Genomic DNA, 17962 nt, shown 5'->3' with positions numbered 1-17962 from the left:
CAGAAAGCCATGCTATTATATGAGAAAATCTTGTTATTAATGTGTAAATCTGTTATTAAACTTGTTCCAGATCTTTGTATGTCACCGTAAAGACAGTAATAAATAGTCATGTTTGAAAAAAGTAATGAGTGGTTAGCATTCGAGTGTTACAAGCAGATTGTGGACCAGTCGGCCATCTGAATCTCTGTATCACTTACTTTTTTAATCTACATTTTTTACGTCACCGGTCACATTATTTAATTTATATGACGTCTTAGAAGTGATATAATAAAAAAAACCACACGCATTTTCATGAAGTTGTAGTAAATTTCATACGTTATTTGAATATCTAGTATTTGTGAGTAAATTTTCAACGACGAGGAACATGCTTGGAAAGACCAAGTCAAACTGCGATAAATAACTTTGCGAATGACGTTATTCACAGTCATTAATGTAGTAAGTCACAATGTACCAGACCACAAAAGTAAAGAACAATTGCTCATCGAATGTGCTCTCGACATCACACGTTGCATAATGGCATTTGTCATACAGACTTGGAAAAAACACATTGAAACTTCATGCAAATACAAGTGTTTCTTTTTTTATTATATTACCTCTCAAATACCGTATAAAATAAATAATATGACAGTGGTTAAAAATAGATTAATAATAATATTTCAGCGTGAGTCGAACCATCGCCTCATACACTTTTGACTTATGAAACTTGGACGCTGATCACTTGACCACCACGAACTCTACTGTCCAGCACCTATTCACAGATACATAAACCACTTAATAGACGTGTAAAATTTCTCTTCCGATTTTCTCGTAATTGTGAGAGTAGGGCACCTTCTTACAACATGCCTATTATGTTGTTTCAATGGCCTGCTAAAGGCGTACAAAATTTTAAGTAAATCTGTGATCCCAACATTGTGTCCTCCCCTTGTTAGTGATACATGTGCGAAGCTGGGGTAGGTTGCTAGTGAAAGCAGTCATGTTATATACCAGCTGTGCTGCAACCATTGCACAGCGTTTTACATTGATATAACAACCAACCAGCTCTCATCTAGGAAGAATGGCCACCGCCAAATTGCTGCCAAAAACACAGTGGACCACCCAGTGGTACAATATGAAGGTGTGCGCAACATGCGAGATTTTAACGGCTGCTTCACAATCTGTGCCATCTGGATCCTTCCCACCACCACCAGTTTTCCTGACCTGCGCAGATGGGAGCTATCCTTACAGCACATCCTTCACTCCTGTAATCTCCCTGGCCTAAACCTAAGGTAACTCTGTCTCCCCAGCCCCACTCAGTAGGGTGCATGTGTATGTGTGTGTGTGTGTGTGTGTGTGTGTGTGCGTGCGTGTGTGTGTGTGTGTGTATGTGTATGTGTGTGTGAACCCCTCTCCTGCCCCAGTACCCCTGCCCAGTTTGTGTCGGCTAGTTATGTGCTGCTGTCTCACGGCCTACTCTACCTGCTAGCTCAGAGATGGCTCCCCACTCTTGCACGAGTCGCTAGACGCTTTCCCCTAACACCATCCCTGCCTCATGCTCTCTCCATCCCTCCGAACCCCATCCCTCAACCATCACCTCCCTGCTGGAAAGAGCTGGCAGCTGACTGAGCACAATGTACAGAGACAAGTGTGTGCATGTGAGTGTGTGTGTGTGAGTGTTTGAGTTTGCGTGTGTGTTTGTGTACATATTCTTTTTTAAAGGAAGTTCATTCAGAACTCTAGAAGAGCTCTATACCTTTTGTTTGCGTTCTTATTGATGACACAGTGGTTCTGCTTTTCGGTGAGTCGTCTCCTTTGTTCCTAAATAATTCGTAATTCTGAGCCAGAACTTTCCATACATTAGAATAAATAAATGTAATACCATTACACACATATAAACATTTATTTATGTCAAATCTGAAACAGCATTTGGTTCACATCTTTTCACATTTCGAATGGGTAAGACTTGAAGCAATGACACTTAAATGACATATACATAATAGTACATAACAAAACGACTAGATGCCAGATGCCATGCAGCCAGTTTCTGGTGTGTCTTGGAAGACTCTGTTCATCTCTGAACAGCAGAAGACAGCATTTCAATGAGTACATATTTGGAGGTTTTCAGGAGACGAATCCCCGTGCCTTACACTGATTTGTAGACTTTGGTGCAGATGATGTCATCTACTTGCATTGTCTGAAATAAAAAGAAAATATTTGACTTACTGAGTTCAAGGATACTGTGTCATTATATCCATGTCTCAAAGATACAGTGCCCTTTGATTAATTTTTTGAATAGATAGAAATTATAAAAACTACATGAATTATTTACTTGAGAAATGATGATTTTTCTATTTATTTTCATGAAACGAATGCTTAAAAGACGTTTTTTTTAAAAGGCCCGTGTTCGCCGACTTAAAAAAATAATAATGATTCTGAAAATTAAAACACCTAGTGCGGTATGTTGTTGTTTCGTCTTCAGTCCAAAGACTGGTTTGATACAACTCTCCACCGATGCCTATCCTGAGTAAGGCTCTTCATTTCTGCACATTACTTTATCCATCTTACTGATTGTTGATCTCTGTGGTTGTTGATTATATTGTTCCAAGAATTACAGCAACCAACCACTTTTGATGTAATTTGATTTACACCAATAAGTATTTCAGGCTTTCGTACATCTTCAGTTAGCGTATTACATGTTTAAATTTCCAATTAGCACATCGTTAAAAACAACGATTGCAATTTGGATGGTGGAGTTGTCCTGTGGAAAACAACAATGTCTACGGGTGTACTGCCGGTCCATAGTGTCCAACGGGCACATTATTTCGGCGACCAGACATGACATCATCGTCAGGTGCGCAGACGAACTTAGCTCCTGAGAGCGGGTGGCCGTCTTAAATCCCCTCCCCCTGAGAGGCGTTCATCAGCGCACCTGACGATGGCGACATATCTGACCGCCGAAATATTGTGCCCGTTGGACACTATGGACCGGCAGTACACCCGTGGACTGTTCGAGCTAGAAATACGCTGGGAGAAACTGAATAATCACAACAACTTTGTTTATCTACTGCACTCTGCGAGTTGTACATTTACAAAATATTACTTGTCAGCGTGTGGGGAACCGTTGGGTATGGCTTCTGGCCGTAACTGGTAGTCACTGAGGGAACCCTGACGGCACAGTGCTATGTCACGGGCATTCTGCATCCTGATGTGACAGTGTTGTAGTGCCAGTATTTGACAGCACAACCTTCATCCACAGACGACACGCAGCTCTATGAACTGTCTCCAGGATGTTCAGATACTCCTGCGGCCAGCAATTTCCCTAGATCAGCCACTGATACAACAAGTGCGGGACCAGATCAGAAGTCAACTCCATCGCAGCGCCAGTGTCCAGCATATCAAGGTCCATTAACAATAATTGTAGGCCACTGTGCCACAGGAGAGCATACAAAGACTTTATAACATCCTTCTCACCCGATTCAGTGCATTCACCCAGGCCAGTGGGGGCGCAACATCGTACTGTTAAGGGGGCAACTATTGCCAAGTTCGTCGTAAATTTGACTAGCTCTTCTATTCACTGAAGTTACATCACATAGCCTCTCAATCTGTGAGGTGCCATTTCGTTTCGTCCTTCCCATCTGGGCTTTTCACTTCTTTTTGTCAGCCAATGTATATACGAGGTGTGGCTGTAAAATGATGGGACTGATGCTGTCACAGAGTAAGTACGCATGTGCCAAAGATAAATGACCAATATCTGTGACGTGTGAAGCCTTTTCAGTCACATGTGGCACCTCTGATAGCCACGGACAAATCAGTGTAGCCATGGCCTTCATTTGCATAAGAGCTGTTATTTTGTTTTGCTGGAAAAATATAAATGTAATAACAGAGCAACGAATTGCCGCGAAGTTTCACATGAAACCCGGGGAAAATGCTACTGAAACATTTGTTTCCATAAAAGAAATTTAGAGCGAAGACTTTTTATCACGTACATGAGTTCTTGAGTAGTTCCCAAGATGGCTGAGAAAACATTGAAGATAACTCAAGCTCGGGACGCCCTTCAGTACCAAAATATGGAAATATTGAAAAATGATGTACTCTCATTCGATTTGACCTCAGGTGAGTATTCGATCGATTGCTGAAGCTGTAGGAATTGAAAATAATTGCGTAAAGTAAATTTCACGTAACCGGTTTGTAAGGTGTCAAACAAATAACACACCCTACATTGAATTTCTGAAACAATGTCGGTTAATTCGAATGGCTGAAATGGCTCTGAGCGCTATGGGACTTAACTTCTGAGGTCATCAGTCCCTTAAAACTTAGAACTACTTAAAACTAACTAACCTAAGGACATCACACACATCCATGCTCGAAGCAGGATTCGAACCTGCGACCGTAGCGGTCACGCGGTTCCTGACTGAAGCGCCTAGAACCGCTCGGCCACTACGGCCGGCTCGGTTAATTCGCTATCTCGCACTACATTCTTACTTTAAATTATACGAATTTTATTAATATGCAGCTTCAATAAACAAGCTGGAATTTTGTGAACATAAACCACTATCACTCACATTAGTAACTGCACACAAGTAATTACCCAGACCTGAGCTACGAGACGCAGATCTGAGGGAAGGAGAATTTTACGATGACACGGCCATCCTACGCGGGTGAAATCTCACGGCAGGACACCTAGCACACACAATGAGACACCAGAGCCACTATGTACCCCAAGGGCAACAGATGCCCCTTGTCCCCGCTTTTAACGATGACACTTTGGAAAATCTATCTACGGGAACACTGCCGGAGATGGAAAGTAAACGTCCGGAGAAACCCCGGCTCAAAACTTTGGTGTCTCACTGTAGCCACCTGTGTTAGAACTGGCATGAAAGAAAAAAACTGTTATGTAGCAAAAGTTAAACCCTACCCTACGAAATTGGTGCCTGTGATACGCTACAGTATGAACGCTCTGATTGGCCAGAGGGAAAACGCGTGGCCACCAGCTTTGACACAGGCAAATTGCAGACAGAGTAATTCGCTTCTTCTCTTGCAGAATATCGTGGAGTGTTTGAGCAAGGCGACTCGCGCCACGCTGAGACGATTGCGAGAGTCATTATGTGGACTCTTGTTCACAGGCTGATCTTAACTTGAAAGGAGTTAACCTGCAAAGTCTCTTAGTATGGAGAACCGCACCGAACACTGACAGTTAACGCTTGTGAGCGATTTGAGGGCGACGACGTACGCGCTATTCCAGCCAAATAGCGTGTACCATGCCAATTAACTTAGCTAGGGCATAACTAGGAGTCTTGGCTTCACCGCAGACATAGGAAATGTATCCAACTGGTGTTTAACAGTCGAGAGAGATTTAGAATAGATTCTCAGGTTCACAATTCGCAGCGACAGCAGCCACTGCAGCCGACGGGAGGTAAACACACGCTTTCACTCTACGCTAGCAAGTGATATTCAATTGACACTCAGAACTGCGGTCGTCTTTGTATCTCATAATGCTGTAACTAAACATATTCGTGATTGTCGGGCTTAATTGAAGCAGAAACGCGATATATCCGATCCAACGAAAAGGACTGATCAGCCACTGTAGAGTGCTTTATACTATGAATTTGTTGAATTGTTTTAACTGTGTACTTTTTTTTGATTGCTCTTCACCAACCCCCATTCAGTTTTGGGTATTTTCATTGTGCATTTTAGCGTAATTGATATCTCTGGCCCCAACTGTATTTAATTTATTTGTATTTTTATCGACCCCGAGATAGAGTCATCAACCATCTTACCACTAAAGAACCTTATTACAGTCAAGAATTTCGCTTCACAGTTGTGAACACCTAGTATCAACATTTTACTATCCAGTACGTAATTTTGCTAACACTGCTATGACACGAAGTCTTACTTAGAAGGAAAACAACCTTAACAATGATTTTCATTTTTGGTGACATATAGTTACGCCTGAACCCACACACTAATTTCTGTTAGCGATAACGTTTCCTTTACAGGGAGTGTAGTGGAACCGACTTTGAGATCATTGTCTGATTACATCGCTCTCTGTACTGCTGCACTCGTCTGAACTCTGCATGGATGAGGTGGTGTCTTCCTACCTTGCAGGCCGTAGGGCCAACACCAAATTCCTAAGACACTCACAGATCGTCCTTGCGCAGCTGTGGTAGAAAGATAGATCAGAAGCAGTCTCATACATATTAGAAATTTAATATGAGAGAAGTGTGTGTAAAAGTGGTGCCAAAAATTCTCACGATCGAACAAAAAGAAGTTCGTGAAAATGAAAATGTTTGTACTGACACTTTTAATAACATTGAAAACTTGTGACAGATCTTATGATCTAGAAACTAAGCTCTAGTCCATGCATTGGAAGGGCCTGTCTTCACCTAGAGCGAAAAAACGTGATTGAGCAACTCAAAACTCAAAGCGATGAAGACTGTTTTTTTTTCGATATTGATGGAACTGTGTGTCTTCACAGGATTCATTACGGTCAAATTATTTTTTTTCAAAATTACTGCCTTGGCGGTCTTGCTCAACTCCGTGAGAAAATAAAAAAAGGACCTGAACTGTGGAAGAGCGACTCATGGGTTGTGTAGAGGGACAACGCACTAGTTCATACCGTGCTGTCTGGTTAGAGGTTTGTAGCGAACTACGGTATCACAGTCTTAGACCAACAACATTATTCATCTTGCCTAGCACCATATGACTTTTGCCTATTCCCCTAGGCCAAATTGGCATTAAAAGGAACAAGCTTTCAGTCTGTAGAAGCAGTGAAAGAAAAAGCGGGACGTGTAATCAGGAAGCATGCAGAGGAAAGCTTCCAGCACTGTTTCCATCAATGGAAAATCCGGTTGGAAAGTTTTAGGGGTAGAGGATGGGAGTATATTGAGGGTTAGAATAACTAAATATGTATGTTTTTGAAATAAAATGTGTTACAGCAGTAGTCCCATTATTATATAGCCACACATCGTATACCGACGATCCAAAACTTAAAAATCCAATGACACAATAACAGTTTCTTCCCATTAGAACGAGGCCTGTAGCGAAACCTTCGTACATACTTTCAGTTTTCTTTCTAGGCAGTACATCTACCAGCAACATACATTAAATGTATATCGGGACTTCCAGCAGTGATCCATATTCGATAACCAGTTTTGAACCGTAAACTGTGGCCAACTCCACCATCGACACACAAAACTTAAAAATCCAATTACACCATAACAGTTTCTTCCCACTAGAACGAGGCCTGTAGCGAAACCTTCGTACGTACTTTCAGTTTTCTTTTATCTGTGGAGGGTCAGGAGCAGAATCAGTGCACCATGTGTCACTGCTCATTGTTGGCAGTTATTAAGGTAGGCAATGGCTGGAGCGTGTGCTTACTGGAGACTGTAAAAAAGCAGGCTGTTTCAACACTGTCCCACGGGGCATAGGTGCTGCGGCCTTCGGCACACTCGCGGGCAGGCACAGCCCCATTCCACATGCATGCACGAACAGCTTGGCCAACCCTCGGGCCGTGAGTCAGAGCAGTACGGTCGCGGTCACATACGCTACAACTGGGTCCCCTCACTGCCCGCATCTCAGCCTTTTGCCTACCCCTGCCCCCTGCAGCCTGCAAGTGCCCGTCTGTCTGCGGCCGGGTTCTCGAGCGGGAACAGCCCACCACAAAGTATTCTCCGTGATTGTCTGCCCAGATTACATTACTGTCAGTATAATATGGCGTCGTATGGAATGTACTCACTATGGTGACTCGCTCTGGAGTGAAGCGCCTGGTGATGGTGGTGTCCCGGTCACCGCGCTGCAGGTGGAACAGCGTGCTGTCGTCCTGAAGCTGGATGACTGACTTCACCTGGACGCCGTCGTGGCGCTCCTCTGAAAACTCCTCACCCAACTTGAACTTGAGGACACTCGTCTTGAAGGGAGACACAGAAGTGAATGTGTACGTCTCTCCGTCCTGTGACAACTCCACCACTGGGGTCGCCACCTGTGCCATCTTCCGGACTAGGTAACTCGCACCTGTAGCAACACATTTCTCCAAAATATTTCCTATAAACAGCGCTACACAAAGGTTTTTTATTTAAAGATAGGCATCAGGGAAAGCACAAAAATATTCTGTGATGTGCACTTTTCAAGAACAACCAGTTTCAGTCAGGCCACCTTCTTCAAGCCACCTATATACTGTATTAATAAAAAGTTATTAGAAATATTGTAAGCCAAAATAGTTAGAGCATCAAATACATAATTACTGTTAGCTGCAGCAAATAAATGAAATAATTAAAAATATATTATTCATAAAGACATTAAATTTCATAGTATACATGTGTCTACACAGTGCAGATACGTAAACATCTAACGTGAGTGCCTGTTTCTTATACATGTATGCATTACCTTACCCATTTTTCCGTCAATTACTAAGTGCATTGCACTGTTAAACATGTCTCTGGTAAAACAAGCATGATTTACATTGTAGCCTCATTAAGACCATATTGTTTTATATATTACTTTTTTTCTTTTTTTTACGAAAGAGTAAAATATCAAAATGATTTTAACAAAGCTGTCTGTATGTGATACGTTTGTAACAAATCATCTGTTTATAGAATGTTTGCTGCACAGATTGATGTAAGTTTTGGCAATTTTTATAATAATGTAAAATTAACAAAGTTGTATCTTGTAATACCGCATAAGATGAAATATTTTATAGACAAAATTTGCATTCATTGTGTCCAATCATATAATGTGTGTATACTTTGGTGTACTATTTGGCACCAGATGGCTATACTAGTCAAATCTATACTTGGTATGTAAATTTTAATGATTGACCCTCCATGTGCTTCCTCTGTTTTCCAAATTTCGTTCATTGTCCACAACCAAGGAAATACATATTGTAAGCTATATATCTCTGATGGTGTTACTATCGACTATCTAAACATCTTCGCACATCCTACCCAGTGATCAAAATCATTGCTGTGACTTGAAAACAAGTGTTAGCTAATTACTTTGTCAGTATGTGATGTGACTTTGTCAGACAGTATGCTACACACTGCAACAGACTGTCGATTTGTGTACCTAGTGACTGGCGGAAAAGTGTATGAAGAGAAAGGGTGCAACAATAAATGACAGGTTTTCTTGTTACATGAATACAATGTGTATACATTTGTACACAATACATTTTAATGTCTTTCTGTATAAAATAGTTCTAAATATTTCATATAGATACTGCACCTGATAATAATTGTATATAATAATTACATATCTGACGATATTTTGACCTGTAACATTTCTTACACATTTTCATTAGTATGTAATGAGTTGAAGATGTTGGTTTGACTGAGGGTGTTTGTCCATGAAGAAACACACTTTGCCACAGCTTCTGGTGGCTCCTATCCTGTCATTCCTTAAATATATTTATCCATTCAGTACAACCCTTGATATGCATGTAGAAGGTGCATGTCAAAAGAAAAAGACTGGAGTTCAGTGCCCTGTTGACACAAAATTCATTAGGAACATGGTACTGATTTGGATTTGATAAGGACGAGGGAAAGAACAAACAGTGACCTTCTGGAAGGAACCATCCTGGCCTTTTCCTAATGCTAACTGAAACGTATAGGGCTGTAGCTCAGCTTCATGGAGATAAATAAAGCTGTTAGTTCGATTTACGTTAGTAGCTTTTACTTAAATTTGGATTGAATTTTACTTAAATGATATCGTTATTAACAAACAGAAACGTTAATTAACAAATACTGAAAAGCAACAGCTCTTTTATTTTTGATTACTGGTCATACAAAAACAAATTAAAATATGATAGAGACATGTGGAATGCCTTGTCGTTAAATGAAAGAATGTAAAGTACGTCATCAATACTGCTCATTCTGTAGTTACAAAAAAAAATCAAATTTTCTATATGGTGTCACACATTTTATCTTAATTTTTAGTTTATTGTGACTACTGGCATTTTCGCGTAATTAATAATTAAAAATAAAAGAGTGTTCCTCTTATTAAAAATTATGCTTCTATATTTGTTAATGAATATTTATATATGTAAATAAATATGGAATTTAAATAAAGATAAAACAAGTTACTATTAGCAATATTGGAACCAGTTAACTATTTTTTTGTGGCTTCACCTTCAAATCCTATAAGTATAAAGAAAATCTAAGAGGGCCACAATGGAAAGTAACATTGTTAGTGGGAAAGCTTGAAGAAAATCTATCACCAATAAGATAATTAACAACAGATATTATATATCGTGAACCCAAAGAAGGTATGCCCATTTATATGTCATCTGTCCAAAACGTTCCTGCAGTATAGGGGACATCAGTGCAGTACCGTAGGTGGCAGTTTGAACTAACAAATGTAAACAGGTGAGATTCGACCAGTCAGTTGTGAGCAGGCAGTGTTAAGTAGTGGATGTGTGGCCACAGGGCGTCAAAGACGTTCTTTCTAAATTCACAATGGAGCGACGAATTGAACATGGTTAAATCAAGTGTTCCTTCAGAATTTTTTGAAGAAAAGAAAAGTGTGTGCCAAGTTTGTCCTGCACGCCTTCACTCTTAAACAAAAACAACGACGCATGGATACCTACACTGACTTGATTGAATGGCACACGGAAACAAGTCTTCTCTGCAAAAATTATTTTACTTGACGGCACTTGGTATTATCAATACAAACTTCACAAAACTACGAAGTGCCAAATGGATCAGTGACAGTTTCCCAACACCGAAGAAGGTACGAATGTCATGCGTGAATTGAAAAAGATCCCAAAGAAGGACTTTTCTGACTTTGTGACATGGTGGTATGAACTTCCTGTGCATTGTACGCAAGTGAGGGGAGGCTATGTAGAACAGCTGAGACATTAAAACCACCATCTTAACCTTTATCTATTTTTTATTAATCCAGTCTCGAAACTTATTGGAATGACGGGGTGCCATAAGAATACCATAACCGTTAAAAGCAGTAACTTCCTACTGGAAAGCTCCTGATTTGCTAACATGGATTCACTTCTCTAGTTTAGTTTGACTAATTTCATTTTCTGTTTCGCAGGTTAAGAAAAGATAGACTTATTTCAACAGGAAGACTCAAATTGTGGTATACTACAGGCAATGAGGGGAAATGGAAAAAAACGCGGCAAAAACTTAGGAAGACACCGTAAAAATGCTGAAAAATTTTGCAATTGGACGTGTTATTGAATGACAAAATTGAAATAAGTTAAGAGAATGAACGATAGCGTCGCCAATGAGAACATTCAATTTCCATGGCATTCTCAATAGCAGTAACTAATAACAAATCATAGCAGATACCGATATCAGTGCCCGGAATTTATGGTGGTTACCTGTATTAACAAAACATAAATTAATGGATAATAGCCATTGTTGATTAAGCTAACGTAGATGTGTAACTGAGAGTCGAACAAATCTGCCTTTTCTCCCCCAAGGCTGTTTCAGTTGTTTCCAAAAGACCAAGTGAAAGACTCGACCTACCGTAGCGACATGTTTCGAGGTTTAAAACTCATCTTCAGGCTAAATGCCATTACGAAAACAACTTTACAATAAGGCCATACTGATGTTACATAGTCTTTTCGTAAATGCTGTGGTCATCCTGTGCAAGAAGAGAAACTTAGTAAGAGGCGATGTCACTTTGGAAGCTGGACTGATGTTTGCACGAAAATGTTTTGTAATGTTCACTCACTTTGCTCTTCTGACGTGGCAGCCTTGTTGTGATGCGTTGCGGCGTTTCCATTTCCATTGCTCTCTTGACCACTGTTCACAAATTGTTACTAACATGGCAGTAACTTGGAAACACGATCACAAACATTTCTGTAGTGCAGTGGACAAGATGGCTGTCGAAATACAGCTGGATTCGATTTGACTATCGATTTGTCGATGTATGTGGTGGCAGATGTATACATGTCTTCTGTACGTCTTGTTATCGTATTACAGAAGTAGGCTGGCGAAATACATTACAAATTGAGCACCTGTTACAATATTGATGTACACATCATGAAATAAACTATTTATTTTACATATTTCTAATTTATTGCTGGGGCTAGAGTCAAACGACTGTAATGTTATTCTAGGAGTACTGCAGTGAAATTGGAAAAATAATGTGAATTTTTGAAGTTTGTCGTCTCATTCAGGATCTCGTTATTCTCCATGTGGCCATGGATAAATATTTCCATTTTGTGCAAGATGTCCATTTCCCAGCTCTTTTCTAAATTATGTAGTACTTAGAGATCGTTGTCCATTTTAACACTGTGTCCTGTTTCGTTTATATGTTTCACTATAGCTGATTTATTCGGTTTGAAAAGTCTGAAACAGTCAATGTTTTCTTTAAAGCGGGTTTTAAAATTTCTTTCCGTTTGGCCAATGTAATATTTGTTGCAATGACTGATTGTAATTTTATAAATTCCTGCTTTGTTAAGTTTCTCTGTGGTATGTGAGATGTCATGTATCAGTTTCTCTTTTAAGTTGTTGTTGGCGACAAAGGTGATCTTGATGTCTGTTTTTTTAAACAGTTTGGCTATTTTGTCTGATATGACACCTATACATGGTAATGATATGTACTTGGATTTTTGGAAGTTGTGTGTGGAAGCTGTGTCACATTGTTTGTTGTTATTTTTAGTTGTGGGTTGTGATAGAGTGTCTATTTCATGTTCGTGATAGACATTATCGAGTTACTGCTATGTTAGTGACGATTTTTGAACAGCGACCAAGAGAACCACGGACATGGAGACGCCGCAACGCATCACAACGCGACTGCCACGTCAGAAGTACAAAGTGAGTGACCATTACAAAACATTTTAGTCCAGCTTCCAAAGTGACATCGCCTCTTACTGAGTTTCTCTTCTTCCACAGGATGACCACAGCATTTACGAAAAGACTATGTAACATCAGTATGACCTTATTGTAAAGTTGTTTTTGTAATGCCATTTAGCCTGAAGATGAGGTTTAACCCTCGAAACATGACGCTAAATAAATAAGTAATACAATGTTTGACAAAGTTTGTGACTGGTAGTGGTAATTTAAAAAACCTTTACATATTTCTTGAGACAGTCACGGTCGAAAAATAGTCAGGAAGGAGCCTTACCCACGAAATGCAAGACTCTGGGATCGAAGCTTAGCGAAACCTCTACACATAGTTTTAATTTACCGTAAATGATCAAAACAGCTTTATGTCGTCCCTGCTGGGCTGTAGTTAGGAACACGCGACAGTTTACAACACGACACTTTTCGAGGGCTTACACCCCGATATTCGTGTGGCTCAGTGGATTACATTACATTTTTGTTTACGGTTGCAGCCAGGTGTCTATTTTGAGTTTTATTTCGGCACAGATAAAGTATAATTAGTAGTTGTTAAAGTGATACAACACTGATCCCACAAATGTTAAACAATAATAAATCCACTTACAAAATGTTCCAGTAGAAAGAAACCTGAGGGTCATCATAAATATACATGGTCATCTTTAGATATCACAGAAACACGAACCAATAACACAAAAAGTTCCGAGATTCTACAGATGAGGAGATAGAGTGCCTTTTAAGTGAAAGAGCATTCATCACTAGCTTCCACTGTTAATCAAAGATACAGAAAGCAAATATATAATTGTTCAGATGTTTAAAATCATTTTGTTTACGAATATTATTATTGAAAAAAAAACAAAAATATGAAAAATAAAACAGTTATAAACTTAATTTCAACATATTTATCTGCCATGCTTCAGTTTAATGATTTGGAAATTGTTTTGTGATTTAGGTCGCTCAAAAACAGACCTAGCTTTTTTAAGAAGCGCCTAACGAAGTTCATTGACACTGTCTCAGCTTTGTCATTGTGTGTGTGTATTGTTCATGTCTTCTGTTATGATTAAATATCTCAAGTTCTTAGTAGTGGTTCAGTCTGTGGCCATAGTTTAGTGTGTGGAGTATTACTGGGTTGTTAACTGTGTTGTCAAAAACATGCTCTGTGTCGTAAATGCTACTATCTGATTCTGAGTGACCTAACCCATGAAACAATTCCCAAATTGCCAAAGTTAAAGATAACAAATAAATAAGATGAAATTAGGTTTGTAAGTTTTTCATTTTTCGAATTTTTATTATTTACAATAATAATATTCGTAAGAAAATAGTTTGTAAAGAATTATAAAATAATATATTTGTTATCTGGGTTTTTGATACGCGATGCAAGGAAGAAATGAATTCTCTTTGACTTACAAGGTAGCGTATCTCAATGTCTGTACAATCTCCGAGCTGATTATGTTATTGGTTCGTGGTTATGTGACATCTAAAGATCAAAATGTATATTTATGACGAACCTCAGTGTTATTTCTGCTAGAAGATGTTATAAGTAGCTTCATTATTGTTTAAAATTTGTAATCCTAGTGTTTTATTGCGTTAACAACTGCTGATTACACCTTATTTGTTGCGCAATGAAACTCAAAACAGGCAATTGACTCCATCTAGCAAACAAAAATGTAATGTAATCCACTAACCACCAGAAGACGAGACTTAAAGCCCTCGAAAGGCATCATGGCATAAAATAAAAAGTGGCACAAATAATTATTTTAATTTAGCATTTATCATCAACGAGGACACACTATGGCAAGAGTACAACTGCTTTTAAAATGGTATACGCAGAATAATGTGTTAATGTCTCAAAAATGAATTTCTGTTAAACAGGTTGACACTCGGTTTCCAGAAACATAATTTTGTTTATGGCACGTCTTCGTCATTTCGCTATTCTCTTACTCCTTCTCTTCCACTCAGAAAAGTAGTTCATCCAATACACACACAAAAATATGGAACAAAAGCACTTCAAGGTGGCTAGATTACAGACCAGTACTAAATGCTTCAGGGAAGACAATTCCTTCAGATTACAAGTTTTACGTCTGAAATAATCGTGTGACACCTACTGCACCTTACTGATTTCGCTACCTCCCTGACAAGATCCGGCTGAATTCCGATATAGACCTTACGGCTTTAACTGAATAGCACAGAGCATCATCCAGAGGCTGTTTCGGATTAGCGAACAGCTAATCAAAAGATACAGACAATATCTGACACTATCACAATTGTTTCTCTCGTAACGTCATTCATGTGCAGCGGATATCAGCAGTGTTTTGGTTCCCGTGGGCCACCGTGTCGAAACTTGAGTATCTTGTGAGACTAATGTATTTTCTGTGTAATATTTTAAAGGTGTTTCAGTAAGAAAAAGTTAAAAGTCAACACCTTTTCCGTTTTAACAGTAACGTAACTAGACGTACTGCTGGAGAGATTCTGGGAGATAAAAATAAAAACCCTTTTATACCTGAGCTGTATTGGAATCTGAAACAGGATTGAGAAAGGGCAGTATTGATAAAAGCAATAGATGTCACATCTATGTATGCACGAGAGATTCCCGATTCAAGTTTATTTTTATTCTTCGAAATAATCATGTTGCCGCCTTGAGCTGCTGACAAAATTCTTTATTTACACAATCAGTTTGGGCAGAGTGACGGCCACAGGTTCTCAGAAGAAAGTATTCACTGCATCTTGTTCGCTGAAATATAAAATTAATAACGTCAGATGATAAACCATGAATTAGACACTATTGTCGTATTGTAATACAAATTATATCGTCGTTTATAAAAACTGCGCACTCTTCCATGTTATAACTGCAGTCGCCATTAACGCTGTAACACTCATCATTTGATGTGGTATGAATCTGTTTACAGCGTTGACGCCGATTGCACTTGTAACATGAATGAATGTACTGCCTTGCAAAGTTTTATAGACTGATGATGTAATTTATGTTACAATACGATAACAGTGTCTAATTCATGCTCTTATCGTCTGCGCTTAATTATTTTACTATACATTTCCTCGCAAATGATGCTGTGAATAGTTTTATGTGAGAATCTGATGATGGTCAGTTGACCGAAACTCATTATGTAAATAAAGAATGCACGGCCTACTGAAAATTTATTTTTAATTATCCCAAATGAAAGCAAGATGTCGGCGGACATTAAGGAAGGTGGTGATGAACGCATTCATTACTTAACATTGCACGGATAAAGACATTTGCTTCGGAAAAGATATTCACAAACGTGTTTTCAATCCACCTACATAACCTTCAATAAGTTTTCTTATGTCTTGACAACATTTTTATTTTTCCAATAACCTTGCGAGTTTCGACTTTACGTCACTTTCAGAGGCTCACTGGATTTCTACAGACGTGGAATTGCGGCGTCCCGGAAACAAGTCTTCAATCTATAACAGTCGAGAGATATCATTGCCCTACAACGAGCTTGGCGGGCAAGAAACACTATTTTCGCAACGCCGCTTTTCCACGCTTGTACGAATGGAGTGAGCCTTTGAAAATGATGTGAAGTCGAAACGCGTAAGATTGTTGGATAATTAAAAGTGTGATCAAAACATAAGAAAAGTTATCAGAAGTGCATCCAAATGGCCGCATCATCTCACAGCATTTTCGTGTAAATTGCAACCATCTACATCACTTATTGTATTCCAGACTTTTGATTGCACAAGACTTTTGATTGCAGATACGGTCTTCTGAAAAAATGATTGCTATGCTAAAGGTGTTTCCGTAGCGGACGTAATCACGTGGTCGCTGTGATTTTCAGCGCTGTTATACAGTGTCTATAGCTGCTCTAGAGGTACGTCAGACTCACCGAAAGCCTTGAGGAATTCATCGAAGTTTTCGGTCTTCTCGAGTTTGTATTTGCGACCCAGACACTGCTCCAGAGGCATGGCGGTGGGGCGCTGGACTGAACAAAGAAGCACACCAGACACACGCAAAAGCGCCACTCCCGACTGCTGGCCACCTTACATTAGTCGTTTGAGTGGAGGCGGCGATTTACGCACTCCATCGAGCAGACACGAGTGCGCAGCTGGTCGGCGAGCTCTGCGTAACGCCAGCTTCAAATTTCCCCTCGTTTATCAGCACGCAGGCCCACATCAATTGTCCTTTGCGGCCTACTCATCCTTTGCCCGAAGCGTGAGAAACAATGTCGTAATTGTGTTACGGGGTAAACCACATGAAGGAGGCTGATAACGTATCTTCTGAAGCTAAAGATAGCGGCTGTTGAGTGCATTTGTGAGCGGCCACAAACACTCATCTAGCGGCGAAGTGTGCCTTGCATTCCGTAACACTGTTCAACAGCTAACGTCGTACAGGAACCAAGAAACAGGATCTAACAAAAAAGTGTGGCAAACTTCCAGGCAACATTCCTCACACGTAGAAGTTTAAAATGTATTATATATATACATGGGTCTGGAAAAGCTTCATTTGCAAATTGGAGCTCATTTCCAGCTTCTCTTGACAATCACTTTGCTCATGGAAAGCACATAGAAACAGAAAATGTTGTGTTACACGAAATTTTCAAATTACCCTTTTGCTTACGTTTGGCTAGAATACTCAATGAGGTGTAATTCTAAGGTTCACCGACGGTGTTCTTATTCCAATGGAACGCAGGTAATTTTGACACGTGGCTCATTTCACTGCTTGTATTGACATGCAACAAACCTCATTCCTCTGCTAGCACCAACCACGTAACATCGACGGCACAGTGTTCATAACGGACTTGTTTTTCGGTACATTGTAATGGAAGTATACTCAAATGCGATGTCAGCATTTGTCCATTTGCTGTAGTGTTTGGTAGATGGCAACGTTTGTATCGGGAGACATTTCCAGAACGATGGTTCTCCGACAAGAGGACGTTTGAGGCAACTGATTGTTGTCTTTGCGAGAACGGGAACGTTTAAGTGCACTAGTGGTGACTGGGGAGCGAGGCCTAGCACAAGAACTCCTCAAGTAGAGGAGAAACTTCTTCCTGCAATTTGACGACAACCGCAGTATCAGCAAAAGACAATTAGCTGCAAGTGATGTCAACTGCACGAGTGCTACATGAGAATTTCGTTTACCTGTACCATGTGCGGCGTGTGTAGACACAAACAGCAAGTGATTTTCCTGCAAGGGTACACTAGTGCATATGTTTCATTCA

The 17962-nt window shown here is 39.8% G+C and overlaps 1 protein-coding gene across 1 annotated transcript; it reads right to left on the bottom strand.

Annotated features, from left to right (window-relative positions):
* Positions 1 to 1914: 1914 nt before the first annotated feature.
* LOC126101047 (fatty acid-binding protein-like) lies at positions 1915 to 16931 on the bottom strand. The gene is made up of 3 exons (XM_049911710.1): positions 16631 to 16931; positions 7712 to 7986; positions 1915 to 2170 (listed from the first exon to the last, which is right to left on the bottom strand). The coding sequence occupies exons 1-3, from the start codon at positions 16707 to 16709 to the stop codon at positions 2120 to 2122; spliced, it is 405 nt and encodes a 134-aa protein (XP_049767667.1). The 5' UTR covers positions 16710 to 16931; the 3' UTR covers positions 1915 to 2119.
* Between the last annotated feature and the right edge of the window lie 1031 nt (positions 16932 to 17962).

Source organism: Schistocerca cancellata, chromosome 9 (genome assembly GCF_023864275.1).
Source record: "Schistocerca cancellata isolate TAMUIC-IGC-003103 chromosome 9, iqSchCanc2.1, whole genome shotgun sequence".
In the NCBI taxonomy this organism is placed as follows: Eukaryota; Metazoa; Arthropoda; class Insecta; order Orthoptera; family Acrididae; genus Schistocerca; species Schistocerca cancellata.
The sequence above is the reverse complement of the archived record's forward strand: the minus strand, read 5'-3'. Positions and strand labels throughout refer to the sequence as shown.

Bases quoted from the DNA above. Each gene is read 5' to 3' on its own strand.
- LOC126101047 (XM_049911710.1), bottom strand. From the start codon at position 16,709: ATGCCTCTGGAGCAGTGTCTGGGTCGCAAATACAAACTCGAGAAGACC. The intron at 7,987-16,630 runs GTGAGTCTGACG...GTGTTGCTACAG, and splicing joins TGAATTCCTCAAGGCTTTCG to GTGCGAGTTACCTAGTCCGG. The intron at 2,171-7,711 runs GTGAGTACATTC...TTTTTATTTCAG, and splicing joins CTCCAGAGCGAGTCACCATA to ACAATGCAAGTAGATGACAT.